Genomic DNA, 20,707 nt, shown 5'->3' on the forward strand with positions numbered 1-20,707 from the left:
AAGCCGCCCTTAACCTTAAGGGACCTGAACTAGGCACCAATAAGGAGTTTAGGCTATTAACAAAAGAGACTTCACCTATTCCGTTATGATTCACAACCCCTTACCAAATTCAATTTTTTTTTTTTTTTAATGAAAAGAAAACTAGAAACGAAAAAATTAACAGAAAATTAAAAGCAAAGAAAGAAAGAAGCTAGCAGCACCATGTTTGGCTAACCTCTAGAAGACCACGGGGGAGGCCATCTATGCTTCATTCCAAGCTCCGATGTATCAAAATTTGTAGGGTAAAAATCCCTCCTATGAGAGCTTGTAGAAAAAGAACAAAGATACTTCTCGTTGAAGAATTTGGAGGAATTTGGCTCGTGAGAGGGGTATTCTTGCCCCCCAAGTATCTTTGTTGGTTGACGAGACATGATCTCCAATTGTAATTTGGAAGATGACGGTGTCCCAAGATCGGCTTTGTCGCCAACTGTCGCCAACTTCTCTTGATCAAAGGGATGATCATGGGTCATATCTTGCCCCCCATGCATCTGATCAGTAGCTACATATTTGGCTTGATCAGTGGAGACATCAGATATTTGTTCAGAGACAATTTTCTTGTCTGAAGAACAATCTTGTTGATGACGTTCTCCATAAGTAGCCTCTATGTAAGGCTGTGATTCACCAGTGAGGCCATTAGGTTGATTGCCACCTATAGGCAAATCAGCCTCATAAATGACCTCTTCTCGAGCGTTCTGCTCAATTTATAGGTCCCAATCGCGAAACCTCTGCTTTGTTTTTGCGATCAAAATGACCATGTCCCTGGCTTGCTTTTCTTTATTCCTCTCGATGTTGGCCATGATGATCGCGAGCTGTTCATCAATGCTTGCCCCCTCTGGGATGGGAATAGGCATAAACTCATCATTAATGGCGGTATCGCCAATGGTGGCAACATTGTCCATCAATTCACTTTAGGAATTTCTTTTGGTAAAGATTTTCCCCTGGCATCTCAATGATGACGAAAAAAGACTCTAGTATAGTCCCACTGGGCGTGCCAAAATGTTTGTTTTGAAGCCCGGTGGTTGAATGTCTTCAAGAAAAGAAAAAAAAAATCTAACCTTGTCCCACTGGGCGTGCCAAAATGTTTGGCTCCAATTTTGCTGCAGCTGGTCAACAGTCTCTTTTCTTGCGCGGGCGTGCCAGCACCGTTCGGGTGCGGTCATCGGGGGTGTCCCTTGACCTGACTTCTTTCAAGCGATTGTGGACGAGGAGAGCACCAACCTCGTCGCGGGATTCTTTGTGCCTTGTGGTAAGGACTTTGCTGTAGTTTCTTCTTGTTCACACAATCGATACTCGATGTTGTAGATCGAGCAAAGCGAGATCACCGGGAAGTATTGAGATCTTGCTAAAGCGTGACTTTAGCTTGGCTGGGTTGCTAGGGCGTTACCCTTGCTTGGCTGGTTCTGTAACCGTTGTGGTCGCGACACTACCGTCGGCTCCCGAGGAGACTAGGACCGAAGCACGTTGACAGAGGGTTTGGTGGCACTGAAAGTCGGCTTCTGAGAAGACTAGGACTAGGAGTGAGATCATCGGTAAGAGAAAGAGAAGGAGAGGAGTTGCTCTTAGAGAGGTTTGCTCTAGAGAGAACTTAGATCATCTTAGAGATGTTGTTGTTGAATGTGAATGTGTGTCTTAGAATGAGAGGAGAAGGTGTTTATATAGGGAAGAAAAAGAAGAGTGAAATGATGAGTGGAAGAAAAATAATGAAAGTAGATCTAAGTTCACTTGTAAAATATGGAAAAGATAGAGAAAAGATGAAATGAAAGCAAAGCATGAAGGTGCAGCAACATGGAAGTGGTGATGATCTATTAAAGAGATTGTAGAAGAAAAATATATCCAAGGAAAAAGAGAAAAGCATCTAGCTTTCTTCATGTGGGTAGGAAACATAAACATGTGAATATTGAGCTGGTTTTAGGTCAGTTTCTGCCCCTTTATTCCTTCAATTATTTCTCCAACAAGACTTCATTATATGCCTTCGACTTCTTCATATGAAATGTTCCACTATGAGTGTAGATCATCCTGACAAATTTTCAGATTTTTATTCCATGTGGTTGGGCCGAAAATGCTGCTGGACCTCTTACAGGTCCAGTTTTCCAGTTTTGCTTCTGTAGAAAATTGGGCTGATTGTTTGAAGGCCTTCCACTCAAAAAAAGCTCTTGCACTCTTCATAAGAAATGATCCTTGGGCTGTCTAGAATGGATCTGGAAAGTTTCAGCACATTTCTATTTCATTTGGTTAGTCTGCCACCCCTCCTTCCTTGTTTAGCTCGGTTTCTCCTAGCCGAAGTAGGAAAATGTGCTAAAGTTGACTTTTCATGTTTCCATGCTTCCATGCTTCCATAGTAGGCTTTATTTAGCCTCTAAATATATATTTCGAACTTGTCGACAATATATAGCTTGAGCCACTGACATTGGCTCAATTTCTCCAAGACGTGCCTTGTCAGGCCAAAATGCTCATTTTGGGTCCAAACACGTCTAACTAAAAATTTATTGATAGTTATTCTCTTACAGTGCTATATATTGACATTTTCATAAGGTTATCTAATTATCTATTTTATTATCTTCAAGGAGTCTTGAAAACAATAAGTTTGTCTTTCAGACCATAAAAACTTTTCTAAAGGGGTAAAGCTATGGTACATTAAGATTTCTCATACATGTTCTAATTCATGTAATATTTATCACTTTAAAAACTCATGTTACCACATTGAGGACTTATGTGGTAACTAGAAAAAATCCTCATTAAGATAAATAAGATCATTGTTAGAGTAAAGTAAGTTCTCATCTGAGTAATTAATTAAGTCCTAAAAGTAGTATGTGTATATATAGGTTCTCATTTGAATAACTAAATCATAAAAGTGTATATATATATATATATCATATGTTAACACATTATATTGTAGAATTTTTCTTTCTAAAAAAATCTGATACCTATATATCCCTCTGGTGAATTAAACATTCATCTTGATTTAATTGATTCCCATCTCCCGATAATGATATGATGTGAAACCATGCCTTTAGCAAACAAAATACATATAATAAAAAAAAGAGAGGCAGATACCATAATGGAGGGTACTTGGAATTAGGAGGAATCATAATATGGCCAATTGAGGGAAGGCCTAATGATTTAAAGATACCTACATCATTTCTTGTGCAATGTGCACACAATTTCCACATTGATTTGATATACATGGAATATTGCTATATTTGTATGTTGACCAAAAAAAAATGGCTAGATTTGGATGCTTTATATTCACTACTTGATTCTTATTGAGGACAGGCGGCATCCTTTCTTCACTCACAATCATATTTTTTGGTGTCAACGACGATAATGATGATTGAATTGATTTATATATGTCTCCTTTCATGATGATTTTCACCTTACTATATCTACAATATTTTTTCCTATGTTTCTTCTTTTGTAATCGGGGAGGATTCAGTGCACCGACATAAATGGATGGTTAGATTATATTAAATACACTCTTAGGTTATTAATAAAAATATTAATTATAAATATCAAGCTAGGATTGAGAATATCTTATAAGTGTTGGGTCATTTACACCGTCGGTGCATAGAATAATTTCCATTTGTGATCAAATAATAGAGTAATATTTTTCTTTTAAAAATATTTTGAGGAGAGGAAATCATCTTTCCCACTAGCACGACAAGGATTTATAGAAAGCAAGTATATATTAATCGAAAGCTAGCTCTACTTTTCAGAACCTTTCAACAAAATAATCGACCAAGTGTTTATAATTTTTGTTTTTCCTCGTTTCTATAAAAAGATGGATCTTCATTTTGTTGGACATGGATCGCGCGAGTTTGAATTTATTTGCATGCATTATGAGGTTTGAATACAACGATCATCAATTGGTTTGCTCGATTTGCTCAAAAGCTTTGCCCTAGCTAGCCTCTTCAAGCACTACAGTCTACAGCTAGAGGTCGTTTATGCTAAAACCTGAAGGAAAAAAAAATAAATAATAATCATGGTCTAGTTGGTCTTTAATTACTTAACCAAGAAACCAAATAAGTTTGAAAGGGTGGTGTACAAGACTACAAGGCATGCTTAGATATACATATATATAGTATATAACATAGCTCATAAACCCTAGGGTACAGTCAAATTGCTTAACTGCTCCCCAAAAAGAACCTGCAAACCAACAATACCAGCAGCAGTTCATCATCCATTTTTCAAATTTAACGAGTGAAGAATTTTAAGGATTTTTACCGCAAGCATCAGATCAAAAACCAAAGATGAATCCGGCCAATTTTAATATATAATTTCGTCCAAAAAGATATCGTGTTTACTCCTTTACTGTGTTTTTCTTCTTCATTTGATGAACAGTTTTCAGATCTTTGTCTAACTTTTGGGGTTGAAGAAGAGGCAGAATAGGCTTTCTTCATGTTCAAAAGAGGAAAACTGCTTTGTGTGCAGTAGATCGATCGGAGGTCGATCAATTAATTATATATTTATATGGATATGTATGACCATTATTACTAGTAAGAATGATATCAGTTGTCCATTATAAATTTTTCTGTTTATAGTAATCTTTAACCGACAGCTTCCATATATGCATAATCATCACTTTAGACCAATTTTTGTATTCAAAAGCCAAACCAGCTTTGATTATCTCCACTATGTTTTGTCAATGCATATGTCTTCATTACGACTTGTATTAGTTAGTTCCCTATCCTCCATTCCCTTTCAATTTTCTTTTTTCAAAACCTTTCTTATCAACAATACGTACGGCTAGGACACATATGCATATTACGCAAAGTGCTGTCGGAAAAAAAAAAAAAAAAAAAGCAAGATTTTTTCCTTTGACAGGAAGACGAGTGAAAGAGAGAAGCAACCTCTCTAACAATTAATTCAATAAATTATATAAAAAGGAGAGAGAACAAGAAGAGAGGAGGACTAAATTGAAACCTCTCAATGAAACAAAACTAGAAAAATTGAAATTAAAGAAGACCCAAAAAAAAAGCAAGATCAAAGTTATAGAAGTTTGAGTCTGGATTGTTATAATTTGAAATCAAATATTGGTTGGTGATCACAAAATTCAAAATATATGTAAAGGGTGTTGCTATTTGAACCCAGTAAAAATATTAGTACACTGTACACCCCCTAAAGAAATTATCCTCTCTTTTTTTTTTTCAACTTTATCCTCCAGTAAATAAAAGAAATAATAATAGCAGAAAATATTGGCTGGATTGTTGACCGTGTTAATCAGACACGAATCAACCATATAATCTAGATATTTAATTATTCCAATCATCCACTTCATTCTTTGGAAAATTGTGTTTATGTGCAGCAACATATCTGCCAGGATGTATGTTTATTGACATAACTCTAGCAGTGTTATTTAAATCATCCACTAGCAACGTATCAGCCAGTACATGTAATGCAACCTAATTTTATGGTTTGAATCTTCTAGCGCCGCTATATAAGTTTACATTGGTTTTTTTTTTTAGAAGGAAATGCATTGCATTAAACTGCTAAACGCAATTGAGATACAAGTACAGATATAAGTACCGGAAACTTAAAATGACAATCCACAACCTAATATGAAAGTCAGGAAACAAAAGCGTCATCGCTACTAAGGGCTAGTTTGGGATTGCTGAGACTTTTAAAAAAAACTGCTGCTGCTATGTTGTGAGAATAATCAGTTATAAATTAAAATAGTTTCGTGTTTGGTAAATAATATTTTTAAGTGCTGTCAATACATAAAATAACTGCATAGTGTGTTTTGATTCACAACAGCTTCTAAAAGCAACTTCTAGGTTGCTTCTAAAAACCTATAACTTTCAATTAAAGCTGCTTTTTATTTATTTACGAAACACAATAAAATTTAAAATTTTGAACAAAATTAGCTGATTTTTCTAAAAGCGAAGCAATCCCAAACGGGGCCTAACTAGCTGCGCTGCCTGTAACTTTCACAAGAAAATACTTATAACCATAAAATGAAAGAAGTGGAAAAATGTCTTCACTTCTTCTCTTCAACCTAATCTAGAACTTCTTTGGTTGAAGAACGGAAACAGTGGTGGCCTCGTTATTAAAACCTTGTTTAGATAAAACCCAGTGGGAAAAACTCCAAACCGAGGAAAGAGTACCACCCATACAAAACAAAACACACCACAAAAAAACTGCACTGTCTGAGAAGACCCAGACCTGTCACCCAAAATGGGAGAGAACGGGGGAGGGGGAAAACAAGTTGGTTGTGTCCAAAGGACACCCGTTGCTGCTCTTGCATGTTTGATTGTTTGAAAGCTCCTTTACGACGCTTGGACTTGGGAATAACCTCCTTAGAGACCTCTGAAGCCTCGTCCAAATTGCCAGATCAGTGAGCACATCATCCAAAGGGTGGTAGAGTGAAGGAGATTGATTAACTCCATGTATAACCTCTTGCGGAGAAAGAGGAATTTTAGGGTCAGCAACCGTCTCTCAAGTTATGGGCCTATCAAAAGGCAGATCAGCTGTGATTGGGCTTGGCCCCGAACTATGTTTCAGAAAAAATGGGCTCCCACAACTGTCTTTAACCAGATACGACATTTTCGCATCAGCGGTTGATGCCAAAGTAACCGCTTGAGAGCCGTTCACCGCCTCCAACGTCGGCATCTGGGGTTGAGGAGCCTTAACCATCTGGTTTCCAGTAGACGAAGAATATCTACATATCCAAATTGACTGAATTCATTGATGGTACCATAATTCCTTACTCTTGATCTGATCGAAATCATCTCCACAATTGAGTTGAAGTCTGTCAAAATTCTGTATCTTATTGCTTGCAAAGATTTGAATGCTCCTGCAATCATCAAATTGAAACCCACAAAGTTTACATTGGTTGGGTGCAGCTTTGATTGCAGATCGAAGTAACTTCACAGGAATCCCAGTGACAGAGGTTGGAAAACGGTTTTTATTTTTTATTTTTAATGTTTTATTATATTTTAATTTTTTTTAGAGTGAGGATAAAGTTGAAATTATAGACCAATGAGCTGGATATACTAAGATTTATAGCATTACCCCGATGTAAATGCTCACACCTATATAATAATTGATCTAGTTTCAGATGTATCAATGGATCCAGATGTAAGATCTGAAAATGGGGTGGGTTATGTATTCATAGCCCAAAAAAAAAAAAAATTAGTACAATTATGCACAAGTATGGGAATGCAAGAGCAGGGAGATAAGAACCTGAGAGTTCAAGTGTTCAACGATTGAATTTAGGCATTTTTAAGAAGAATAAGAAGACGAAGAATGAGATTTTGTGATAGACGGAGAGAATGGAAGAGTCAGAGAGGAGTTTGACTTTGATAATTCAGAAATTCGGATGGGCTTTGTCAAACAATCATACATACAAACAAAAAATCTATATCATATATATAGGTTTTTTTTTTCCAACCCAAAAGTTTGGGGAGGGCTTGAGTCCTCCCACCCTTATACCTAGATCCACCCCTGAATGGATAGTATCAAATTCGTGTCGTGTCAATGTATTAAATGTGTCACAATAGATAACTTCAAATCTAACCACTACTAGAATTTTGGCCTCAGACATCGGCCATTGGTTCCTGGCCGATGTTAAAAAAAAAAAAAAACTATCGATGTCTTAGTGGATGATGTTAAAGATCACGAAAAACCGTTATTAGGATGACATATTGGTGTGTTAAGATATTGTTAAACCTTCATATTTTAGCATTTAATGCTTGATGAAGTATAGGTCCAGCAGCATAACTATGCATTTTAACATCGTTTCTTAAGACACAAACGACGTCTTCTGGTCTTTGGCACATCGGTTCTCATTTTGTATCGATGTCCCGTAACTCTTAGGACATTGTTTATTGAAAATAATTAGAAAAATAAAACATATTGTTGCATATCTATTATCGCCCCATTATACTCTTGATGAATTGGTAGCTTTCAACTTTTCAACTCCTCGGTTCCTCGTTCCAACACCAAAAGAAAATAAAAGATTTATGAATTAAACTAACTATCAATAAAAGGTCTATAATTTTGTGAAGTTGGCTCTGATACCAATTGTTAGATTAAATATAAATATTAGATAACTTCACAAATAATATAGATACAATTTTATGAACATAAAAAGAAGAATTGTAATTTGATAAATGGATCATGAACTATAATCTGAATGGCCGCTCAATCCAAATCCAAGTCTTCTGCGCTTCTCTCATGTGGTATTCTCTTATGGGGCAAGAGAACTATATTACCGATGATAAGAGAGTACAGGGACCTTATTGATGTCCAATCTTATATAGCACATCAATCAATATGTTATAATTCGATGTGCACTAACTTTTGGGACATCAGTTCTGTCATAATATTTCGTATCCACTGGCTAATGGGACATCGATTTTTTCTTTTAGAATTGATGTCAGTTCTTATTTACTTCGTTTTTATAATTATAAACTGATTTGTAACTGCTACTAGGATATTCAATCCACATTTCTCAAAATAAAATGATTCAAAAGTAATTGTAACATTGGGGCATTGCATTAATTTATGTCTTTGATCATGATCCTTATAATTTACAAAAGGCATTTACACCTAAAATGACAAAATGGTCAAAAAGCTAGAGGAGTGCTCCAAACATAATTGAGAGCAGATGCTCCATATGAATTAAACCAGACTGCATGAAATTCTAGCCACTTTGCAGTGCTCCTCTTTGGGAGTGGCAGTAAGGGAGCCTCAAAAATCTGCAGTGTAAAACACATTAACTTAAGGGAAGAGCATGATAGAGGAAACCAATTCAAACTCATGGTTAGGCTTGAAATATATATAATCTAGCTTCCTTCAATAATAATTACCAAAACAATTTTCTTTCTGCGCTCACAGCAAGAACTCACTTTATTCTTTGCGACCTATATATAGTTTCAAAGTCGGGCTTTATTGGAATAGTTATTTTTAAATTGGCATGCATAGAGGTCTTATCAAAAGTTTCGACATGCAGACTACCTAGATGCATATATTCAAATTCATATTTAGGGGTGCACAAACTGAAACTCAATCAGACAAATAAAATATGTAGGTGTAGCAAATTCAAGCATCATGCACTAGGTATCATACCTTTTTAGGTGCCTTGTGGATGAAATTAGTTTGCTGCATTGCCTTAGTAGTAACCTGTCATAAAGAGCATATTATCATGCAGTAAATTCTAGTCCAAGACCGGATATCAGACAATATTCTAGCCTAAAACTAATTATCAAAATTTCTTATAATCCAACTATATAGCTCCTGCACCTTATGCAAGTGACCTCCTTCTAACTTCTGCCTTTTGGTAGCTTAATTGAGTTTTAACTCTAGAAGAGCTACAAAAGCTTTTCTCACTGTCTTGGCAAATAAGCATTCTCCATATCACTAAAGCAACTTGGGTACATTAATTTAAAAGATAAAACCCAAAGGACATGTGCACAAGGAGGGCTCTTTAAGTCATTAAAACGAGAAACTAAAGAGTTGGTACCAGCAGAGGTATCTCGCTCCACCTCTGGACTTCGCCTAACCCAAACAAAGTATACTCTTGAATTTGTATCTCGTCCATCCTGCCGCCTATATCTCCAGGTGCCAAGCTATCCGCCCGCCCTGACGACCTCGGGCTTTTTTTATTTGAAGCAAGCTGCTAGAACTAGCACACTAGCGCTTTACTAATATAATATCAAGTGAAGGCTCTTCTCATAGTTCTTTTCAGGTACAAAAAGAAAATCAACATCTTCTGACTTTACGTTTTCCAACAGAAATTACATATTCCCTCGGCCTCTTATTACAGTCGAAGTGCAAGTCCGATGACGAAGGAATTCCCTTCTGAACCGAACTGCTTAGCGACCACTATAGAAAGGCATGGAACTGAAGCTCTAAGTTTCTCGATGAGAGCTTGGGGGTGATATTCTCGTACCGGTCGGCACAAGGTAAAGTTATAACCACAGGAAATTTTTTTTTATGTCTCTTCTCCTCTACTTTTTTATTTAATGTACCCCCTCTGTTGGACATATTAAGAAATGTATAAAAATTCATACCATACTTCGAAAACTACAAGTGAAAAAGGCAGTTTCTTTATGGTGGTATACCAGCCGCCTATTCTGGAACTTCCAGTTCCAATCGAAGCATATAGATCCGTAAATAGATTTGTATGTATAGCCACTTCAATCGTGCTCGTCGTTTCTCGAAAGTATCTTTTTTCTAGGAACATGGTCAACCAGAAATTATTATGTTCGCGATTCTTCATCCACCGATGCAGAAAATGCTCCAGTTTTCCATTCTCATAAGAGGCCGGAAAGCATATTGGCAACACGTCGGCATGCAGTGATTCATCATACTCAAACATGAGCCGATCGTTCGTTAGGGACGCGGTGGGGGGGGTGACAGAGGACGTGCTCATACGGTTCTAAGAAGGGTGATTGTTGGGAACTTTCACTCTTCTATATTCGAAATATGCCTTTCTAGGAGCATTACGATCTGCAGCTCAAATGGTCCCTTATGAAGTCTCTATCGGTCTTATTCTTATTGTGTGCCTTGTGAGCGCGTTTGGATCTGCGAAGGCAATCGCTCGGATGTTCCCCTAACCCAACCCGGGAACGGACCGGAGGGAACTGCAGCATGGGGAATGTCCGCGTCTTGTCGCAAGGCTCATTTTGAGTTGTTGTTCATAGGGCGGGCAGCTTTATCTGATCAAGGGCAGGGGCACAAGGGTCCTGGTACTATCCAGGTGCGAAGAACCCCGGAGGTTACTGCAATGAGGTGCCTCCCTTTGTTTTGAGGGCGGATCTAAGGCCAACCTCACATTCCAGCAACTGAGACTAATTATAAAGGGGTGGTTTTAGGAGGGACCTCCTCCCCCTTTTTGGCTGCTACTTCCCCGAGCTTTCCTATTTTTCTTTTTGGCTTTCTCGCGGGCCCCCTACATTCGATTCAGAAGAGAAAAATGCTCCCGAGGACTCTTCTACAGAAAGTTTATAGTCCTCCTGCTGCAACTTTTGCCCCTATCTCTACTTCTGGGTCTTGATCTCAAACTCAAACTGATGCCTAGCCGCCTGAATCTCTGCTTCCTTCTATGGCTAGCGTTACCAGTCATTCTGGAAGTGTGCTTGTGGGGAACCTTAGATTGGATCTACCTCATCACATGGACTGTTGTCGTTGCAATCATACGGTGCAGAGCTTGATGTAAATAAGAACGAACCTTCACTATTCCAGTTCAATGTAGCTACTCTACTTATTCAACAAAAACACAAACAACCATTACCACCATCGCAAGTTAACCTACCACACATAGTCCAAATAATTAACTAACAAACAACCATCACGAAAGGAATAAAGTTTATACAAAAGGGATTGTTACATTTTGATTTTTCTCATGAATGTTATAAAAGGAATGAAACTTCTACAAAAGTTTACAAGATAATTAGCAAACTAGTACACAAATCATTGAAAGCATAACAAGGCTCGCATGTTTAGGTCAGTAACAAGATTCTGTGCAAGGTATACACATGCACACATATATTAAAATGGATGCAGTTCTTATATGATAGTAAAAGACTAAAAGGCCAACAAATATGCAACACAAACTCTGATTCTATTAACCTCATATGTTTGTGAGATACTAATGCATGCACAGCTAGCAAATAAAACTCTGACTCTACTTTTATTGCTCTTCCCTTCCTTTTCCATCCCTGAAACACAAATTCTACATCTTATTAGTACCCAATTGAATATAATTAAAAACAAAACAATACAGAATTCATTTCTCAAACACATGGGAACTGAAAACTGAAATCTTCAAGCATTCATTGAAAAAACAAAAAGCTAGAAAATCAAACAGAAAATGACCAAATATGAACTACTTCACTCTATTTATTTATGCACATACTTCACAATATGCACTACTTCACTATAATTTACGAGAACATTAACACAATAAGCAAACTGATTTACAATTATCTTGAAAATTATAGCCATATCATAGGATTGACTTACATATGCTTGAGGTATATCCTCAGCTAGCAACTAAAAGAGCATGAGCTGATCATAACAAAAAAATGTAATATCTGTATATAACAAAATAACACAAAAATGTAATATATGTATTCAAGATCAAATATAGTATATAACAAAATGAGCTCAATCACTGTTAAATTACATTTCACTTCATTACCAAATTACTAGTTCTTCTCAAAGTGACTCCAATACACAATTTAAGTTGAACCATAGGAAATTACATGAGCAGAAAGAGAAAGAATTCAAGGAACGTCTCATGTAATACGATCGTAAATTGTAAAACTAGATACAATTTCTTTGATATGGATTAGGCGGTCATTGTGGATACAATGACAAAACCTCATATCTCATGCCTTATAATCATGTTGAAAGTAAAACTAGAAACAATTTCTTTGATGTGGGTCATGATATCACCTCAAGATAGATGAGCAAACAAAACCTCATAACTCATCGTCTCATGCCTTATTCTTGGCGAGGGTACTACTAGATGGTCTAATACTTAAGATGAAATTAACTTCTCCTACGGCCCATTCTGTCGATGTCATTTTGATTGGCCCATGAAAACAAATGAAAACAAAAAAACCAAAAACAGATTCGTAAAAAGAAGGGAAAATCGTCCAAACAGTGTCTGAACTTTTCCAGACTATTAATTTTCATGCCTATACTTTGAAAAACATCAAAATGGTACCTGAAGATTTAAGCCCGACCCAATTTCCGTACCTAGCAACAGTAAAAACGTTAACCCCGTTAACTTTTCAAGGGTATTTTTGTCCTTTCACTATTCATCTTCTCTGAAATGATGGGCCACCACTCGTCTCCATCCTTTTCTTCTCTCCACCGAAACCATCACCAAGACCAAACAACAAAAGTCCAATTTTTTTCTTTTTTTTTAACATGAATTCAAAAGATGAATGTTCATCGTCACTTCCTCCTTGCTAATCAGTTCTTCCTTCTTACTTCTTCATTTCAATCATCTCTATCTTGCCCCACTTCATCAAATTTCAAACCTCATCTTTCTGGGTTTCTTTCCACCTTTGCTTTTTTGGGTTTTCTTCCCCAATTTGATTCCAATCTCGTCCCACCTAGTTGACTTGAAACTAAAGAAAAATCAAACCCTTCATTGATCTAACCAAACCCAAAAAGTTTACAAAATCAAACCCTTCATTGACCGGCAACTTCTCTTTCCTCTACACATGCAGCAAATTAAACAATGGAAGTTTAGGAGATGAAGTTCTTGCTACAGAGCAACCAACATAACTGTAACTATTCAAAAGAATCCTAGAACCACGTACAAAAAAGTCAACCCAAGAAAGCAGAGAGCAATTAGTCAAGAATCACTACTTACCTTGTGAACCTTCTCAAATGAGGAACACCAACAGAATTATCAAAGAAGAGCGCCATACGGGTCCATAAACCCCAGAACCTGAAACCAAACGCCACTGGCACATATTGGACCCTCCAGCCTTCCCATTCTGGCCCGAATCAAACACACTCAAACACTCTACGAAGCTTCTCTGAAGAAACTGAGACCACAGACACGATCAAGACGAAACCATCCATACCGGTGAGATGCCTCGATTTGGCCGGAATCGGTAACTACACCGGAAAACCTAAGAAGCTTTCGGGCTTCACTCTGCCACCGTCGCCGGTCATTCGAAGTCGGAACGACTGGGTTGCCCTTCGCCCCGCCGAGATGAGTCCAACGGTGCCGGTCAGACGTCTAGGCGAGGCCGGAAAATGAAGGTCAAGACACCCAGAGACATTTGGGTGTCCAAATCAATTTCTGGAAATAGCTTCCCAATCTTGGCCTCCACACTCGCTCCTCCTCCACTCTGCATCAAAATCAATTTCTCGTTCTTTCTTTCTTCCTCTAAAGAGCACTGTTGTGAAGTTCATCAATCATTCAGAGAAAGAGAGAGAGAGAGAGAAGAATCGAAAGCATTGGGAAGGAGAGGGTTAACTCCAAAAAAAAAAATTATTTCGGAAGTACCGGTTTTACCCCTCAACAGTTAACGGAGTTAACGTTTTTACTGTTGCTAGGTACGAAAATTGGGTCGGGCTTAGATCGTCAGGTACCATTTTGATGTTTTTCAAAGTATAGGTATGAAAATTAATAGTCTGGAAAAGTTCAGACACTGTTCGGACGATTTTCCCTAAAAAGAAGTAGTAAAACAGTGTCCGAAGAGCAGCGCCATTCTTCCGGTGAATCTGAACAAGCAATGCAATGCAAATCCATTGTCAATCTCTCCACCTATCTCGTCAAACCCACGAACCCTTGGTCCCTCAGAAACCACACTCCATGGGCTTCAGCCATCCGAAGCGCTTCTTCTCCACACCAAGTTTTACTTATTTACTGTCAGATGCACCGTGAATCAATTCCAATCGACACCTTCTCCATTAAAGGAACGCTCAAATCATGCGTGAAACTAAAGAACCATGCCCACATTCAACAACTCCATTCCCATATCGTTAAACTCGGGTTTCGTTCTGATCCTTATGTTGCGTCTTTTCTTCTCAAATCCTACTTCGTCGTCTCGTCTGCTGAACATGCCCACCAGCTGTTCGACGAAATGCCCAGGAAGAACACGGCCGCGTGGAACGCAATGCTTTCGGGGTATAAGAGTTTGGGGGATGTAGAGAAAGCACGCTCGGTGTTTGATCAAATGAAGCCGCTAGGTGTTGAGTCATGGAGTTGCATGATCGACTCGTATGTGAAGAATGGCGACAATGAGCGTGGCGTAATGCTCTTTCGGAATATGATGATTGAGGAAGGTATAAAGCCTGACATTGTAACTCTACTGCCGGTTTTATCAATCTGCGCTGACATGGGTCCTTGTGGCTTGTTGCTTGGGAAGTCATTTCATGGGTTTGTGGTGCGTCATGGGTTGAGGTTGAGCGATTTGGTTTGTTCAGCTTTGGTTACCATGTATGCTAAGTGTCGGTTTTTGGACGTAGCGGCCAGGCTGTTGGCATTTTTGCATGCAAGAGAGGGATTTGAAGACTTGGAATATGCATTTTTGTCGAACGGTGCAAAAAGGCTACACAAAAGGGCCGTTATATGTATTCGAGAATTTGCAAAAAGCCAGTGTGAGACCTAATGAGCTAACTTTCAAGGAAGTTCTTAATGCTAGTGTGCATTCAGGACTAGTCAAGGAGGGGCGGGAATATTTCAAGTTGATTGAAGGATGTGGTTTGAAGTCTAGTATTCAACACTATCGATCCATGGTCCAACTATATAGTAATGCAAGGCAGGTAGAGGAAGCTTATAAGGTGATTAAGAACATGAAACTTGAATCTGATGTTGTGGTCTGGAGTTCTTTACTGTCTGCTTGTGAGAAGCACAGACAGTTTGGGATGGCGGAAAGAGTAGCTAAGGAGATCATGAAGACAGTGAAGCCAGACAACAAAAGTCGTGTTCAGCTTCATTCTCTGGTCCAACTATATAGTAATGCTTATAAGGTTATTAAGAACATAAAAGTTGAACCTGATGTTGAGGCCTGGAGTTCTTTTCTGTCTGCTTGTAAGGAGCACAAACAGTTTGGGATGGCGGAAAGAGTAGCTAGGGAGGTCATGAAGACAGTGAAGCCAGACAGCAAACATGGTGCTCGGCTTCATCCTCTGATCCAACTATATAGTAATGCAGGCCTGCTAGAGGAAGCTTATAAGGTTATCAACGACATGAAACTTAAACCTTATGTTGCGTCCTGGATTTCTTTTCTCTCTGCTTGTAAGGAGCACAAACAGTTTGGGATGGCTAAAAGAATAGCTGAAACGGTCATGATGACAGTGAAGCCGGACAGCAAACATGGTGCTCCGCTTCATTCTCATATCTTAGATATGAGGGATTTGAGAAAGTCAATGGCCAATCCAAATTTAGGGAAGATACATGATTTGCTGCAAATATTTGATGAAGACCAGGGAGCTATATGTTTTGATGCACGGTAGTCACTAGAAAGCCATTATTACATCTATCATGTGATGTTCAAGAGCATGGTAAAAATTGTTTCTTGCGAATTGCGATGTACTTCAATGGTACGCTTCTATTTTCATTGGTTTGATAAAAAATTTCTCACTGCATAGGGAGCTATTTTGCAAGTAAGATAAATAAGAATGGGAAACATAAGGTCGTGATTAGTTATTTTATCAGAGTTTTCTTAAATTTGTTTCTCTAACGAAATGTTGATAGGATTAAATATATCTAGGGCACAAAAAAGAACATCTTCAATATTCCAATGAAACTAACCAAGCAATGCAAGCCATAGCCAAACTCTCAAACCATCTTATCAAACCCACAAACCATGCCTTCTGTTGGTTTCTCAAAAGCTACAACTCATGGGCCGCAGCCATACGCAGCTCTTCTTCCCCACATAAAGCTCTGCATATCTATTCTCAAATGCACCGGCAGTCTGTACCTTTCGACAGCTTCTCCATTCTCTTTACTCTAAAATCATGTACCCAATTGCATAACCACGCAACCATTCAACACCTCCATTCCCATATCGTTAAACTCGGGTTTGATTCTCACGTATATGTGGCCACTTCACTTCTCCATGCTTACGTTGTCGTCTCGTTTGTGGATGCGTGTAAACTGTTCGACGAAATGCCTGACAAGAGCACAGTCACCTGGAACACAATGATTTCCGGGTATTCGAGGACCGGGGATGTAGAGAGAGCAAGACTGGTGTTCGAGGAATTGCCAGTGAGAGATGTTTCATCATGGTGTGCAATGATCGCTGCTTATGTGAACAATGGCAAACATGAGCTTGGGTTATCTCTCTTTCGGGATATGGTAATGGGTGACGAAGGTGTGAAACCTGACCAAGTGACTGCAGTCTCGGTTTTATCTGGCTGTGCTCACTTGGGTTCTGTTGGGTAGTTGGTGGGGAAGTCAGTTCATGGGTTTATGGTCAAGAACCGGTGGGAGATGAATGCGGAGCTCGGTATAGTTTTGATTGGCATGTATGCGAAATGTGGGTTTTTGAAGGGAGCAGAGCAGGTTTTTGAGTTGATGCAAGAGAAGAATGTGATGGCTTGGACTGCATTGATTTGTGGATCGGCACAACATGGCTACAGCAAAGAAGCATTGTGTTTGTTTGAGATGATGCAAAACAGCGGCGTAAGACCCAATGAACTGACTTTTACAGGAGTTCTCAGTGCTTGTGTGAACACGGGACTAGTTGAGGAGGGTCGAAAATATTTCAATTTGATTGAAGAAAGTGGCTTGGAGCTTCGGATTCAACATTATGGATGCACGGTTGATTTGTATGGGAAGGCGGGGCTATTAAAGGAAGCGTATGATTTTATCAAGAACATGAGACTTGAACCCAATATTGCTGTCTGGGGAGCTTTTTTGGCGGCTTGTAAGGAGCATAAGCAGTTTGAGATGGCCGAAAGAGCAGTTGAGCAGGTCATGAAGATGGTGAAACCAAAGAATGATAGTGGGGTTTACTCTCTTATCGCCGATTTGTATGTTTTGGGTGGGAAGTGGGATGATGCTGAAAGAGTGAGGAGGTTAATGGTGAATGGTGAACCACAGGGTGAGGAAGGTCAGGGGCTCTAGTTTTGTTCTAGTGGATAGGTGAGAAAACCAATTCTATATGCCGCTGGTAACTTATAAAGCTTACTTGAATGATTTATCCTAGGCTCTAATTCTGCAAATTGCGGAAGGCTGTTTACAAACAGGAACAAGCCATTGATCAGAATTACAACCTTAGTTGCTTCAATTATTTTAACTTTTAAGGTTTCATTTAAGTGGTTTTGACAGATAGCAAGGTGAAGACTAACAATAATGAGGAAGACTATTATTGCTCTCTTTAGTTTTTTTTTTTTTTTTTTTTCAAAGTTGTTGGGCCTAATTGGGCTTTGAGTTGGTCACCAACAAGCCCATGTAAGGTCCTATTTTTGGTTTGGAAATAGCTTTCTCCAAAGGGAAAAATGCACAGACAGTGTCTGGACACTCCGAGGACTGTCAAAATGATACCTGAACTTTCAAATGTATCAAAGTGATACCTGGACTTCTAATTTGTTGTCAACGTAGTACCTACGGGGACTTTCCGTCACGGGTCCGTCAGTTCGAGTCACGTGTGACGCTTGTGACCCCCAAAAAGAGGGCTAAATGGACTTTTTACTCACATCAGTCCCAAAACTCGATGAAAACTTCGATTCCCTCCAAACCGAGTACACTTACACACAGAAGTCGACCTAAATCATACCCGAACTCCCACTCCTCCCAAACCCAAAAGTCGACAAAAGTGAATCAACCAGGCTGGAAAGGAGTCGATTCCATTGGATTCCCGACAAAAAGTGATCGATGGCGAAGATGTGGAGGTTTTTCAGAGAATCTGGACCGAGACGCAAAGATGGTAAGTCTCACTTTCATCTCCTTCCTTGTGAGAACAGTGTCGGACCTGGTAAAAAACGTGTTTTACACAGAATCTGAGTCCAGATTAGGGTAAACAAAGATTAGGGTTTTGATTAGCTTTTGATTAAGATGAAATGGTTTTTTAGGGTTTCGGGATTTGGGGGTGAATTTTTAAACTTCAAATTGGGAGTGGTCCATGTATTCTATTCCCTCTATTTGTCGTTTTGCATTGGAATCTTGAAGTTTGAATTTCCAGAACAGTTTTTTAATCTTCTAATTACATGAACTGCGAAATTATAGGCATTTATAGATGAGCTACTTCTGGGTTTTCTGCCAATATGTAGGGGTTTGGCTTTAAGTATGCATTTTCGATTCGATTAGAAGTGGATTTTAAGCTTTCTGCTTTTTTATTTGGTTTTCAGTTCCAGAGGATTTATACACCATGGAAATACACCATGGTGGTTATTTTGACAAGATGCCTGATGGTAGGAAGAAGTACAAAGTAGCTAGGTTCAACAAGGATGGTGGGAGAATTTGGCTAGATGGTCTAGACCCAGATAAGATTGCATGGACAGAGTTTGGGAACATAGCATGGGATCTAGGATACAGGGAGAAGCCTATATCATACTACTTCAAGCTGCCTAGGACACTTTGCGATGAGGGTTGGGTGCCGATTAGGAATGATGCTGATGCACTTGAAATGGTGAAGCTTATTCCGCTGAAGACAAGGCAGATTAATGTCTTCATAACTGGTGGTGGTAGGAGGAGAAAAAAGGAGGCTGAAGAGGATGATTTGAGACATGTTGATCCAGATTGGGAGAATCCTCTTAATAGGATGACAGCAGCAGAGAAAGCAAAGGCAGAACAAGATGCCAACATTTTTGGAAGTAAGCTAAATAGGCCAAGTGTGGGGGGTTCTGGTTCTAGTAGAGTTAATGTGGTTGGTGAAGGAAGCAGGCTGATGGAAGGGGTAGATGGTGTCATCAATTTAGACTCAGATAGTGATGTGGATGGCAGGGTGAAGGAGCAGCAGGCAAGTCAAAGTACCTTTAATGGTCTTAGTGACTTGGTGCCCGATTTGTTTGCTAGTCAAGGAGATGGAGGTCACATGGGGCAGGGGCAGAATTGTAACAATAGGCAATGAGGAGGGTCTGAAGGGGTATTCGGGGTATTTAGTGGATTTTACAACACATTCATTAGGAGTCCTAGGGAGAAAGATGTAGTGAAGAGGCCGTGGAATGGTAAGAAACTGAAGTTTTCTGAATGGCCAGCTGAAGAAACAGATCTAGCAAAGGAGTCAAGTGTGGAAGCTGCTCAAGCATCTCAATTTGAACCAACTGAGGTTGAAGCTACAGAAGTGGTCCAAGATCAGGCAGAGCAAAGGCCAATTGAAGTTGAAGCTCACCCAACTGAACAAGCAGCTGAAGCTCACCCAACTGAACAAGCAGCCGAAGCTCACCCAACTGAAGAACCAGCTGAAGTAAGGGCTGAACCAGTTCAAGAAGTAGCTGAACCAAGGCCTGAACCAGTTCAACAAGCACCTGAACCAAGAAGAGAAGTATGTGGCAAACAGGGGAGCAAGAATAGGAGGTTTAGTGAGGTTGAGAAGGCCAAGAAGGTTGCTGAACCAGCTGCATCCAAAAAGAAGGGCAAGAAGGTTGCTGAACCAGTTGCATCCGAAAAGAAAGGCAAGAAGGTTGCTGGAGGAGCTGCATCCAAAAAGAAGGGGAGACAAACAAAGGAGGCAAGGTATAAGACCAGAAGCAAAGGGGAGAAGGTCTATGAGTTTGAAGAGGACAGTGACTCAAGTTCAGGAGGTTCTGATTTTTACATTGACTCAGACTACGATCCTGTTGATTCTGAAGATGATGTCCAGTTTGAAGAAAATGTGTCCAATCCGAGAGTTGTGGAAGAGTTTGAAGAAATGGGCTTCGGAGGGGAATGCAGTGATGATGGTGGAGGGACAGATGAGCTTGAGAGTTTGAATGGTTCTGGAAGTGAAGAAGATGAAGAAGGTAATCCACTTCCCTTCCCCACTTGGAAAGGAATTAAGTTGAAGTCTTGGAATAGAAGGGTAGATTTGAAGAACCCAAAGTTTGTGGTTGGCCATGTTCTTGCAAACTCTGAGGTACTTAAGGAAGCAGTTAGAGAGTGTGGGTTGGTGACCAGAAGAGGATTGTGGTTTCAAAAGAATAGCATAAACAAGATTGAGGTTAAATGTCAGTTGGGCAACCCATTTTGGTTGTATGCTAGCAATATTGCAGAACTTGGTCCAAGCACTCTTGTCATCAAGACGTTGAAACTTGAGCATAAGTGTGCAAG

General features: G+C 39.2%; 1 protein-coding gene, 1 long non-coding RNA gene and 1 pseudogene across 2 annotated transcripts; 2 read left to right on the plus strand and 1 right to left on the minus strand.

Moving 5' to 3' along the window:
* Positions 1 to 8,510: 8,510 nt before the first annotated feature.
* On the minus strand, positions 8,511 to 9,179 carry LOC133734429 (uncharacterized). The gene is made up of 2 exons (XR_009858264.1): positions 9,106 to 9,179; positions 8,511 to 8,735 (listed from the first exon to the last, which is right to left on the minus strand). It is a non-coding gene; the product is annotated as an uncharacterized LOC133734429 (long non-coding RNA).
* Positions 9,180 to 14,384: 5,205 nt separating this feature from the next.
* LOC133731146 (putative pentatricopeptide repeat-containing protein At1g03510) lies at positions 14,385 to 15,969 on the plus strand. The gene is made up of 2 exons (XM_062158592.1): positions 14,385 to 14,897; positions 14,980 to 15,969. The coding sequence occupies exons 1-2, from the start codon at positions 14,385 to 14,387 to the stop codon at positions 15,967 to 15,969; spliced, it is 1,503 nt and encodes a 500-aa protein (XP_062014576.1).
* Positions 15,970 to 16,273: 304 nt separating this feature from the next.
* Positions 16,274 to 17,863, plus strand: LOC133728815 (pentatricopeptide repeat-containing protein At5g66520-like; annotated as a pseudogene).
* Positions 17,864 to 20,707: the final 2,844 nt, after the last annotated feature.

Source organism: Rosa rugosa, chromosome 2 (assembly GCF_958449725.1).
Source record: "Rosa rugosa chromosome 2, drRosRugo1.1, whole genome shotgun sequence".
Taxonomy (NCBI): domain Eukaryota; kingdom Viridiplantae; phylum Streptophyta; class Magnoliopsida; order Rosales; family Rosaceae; genus Rosa; species Rosa rugosa.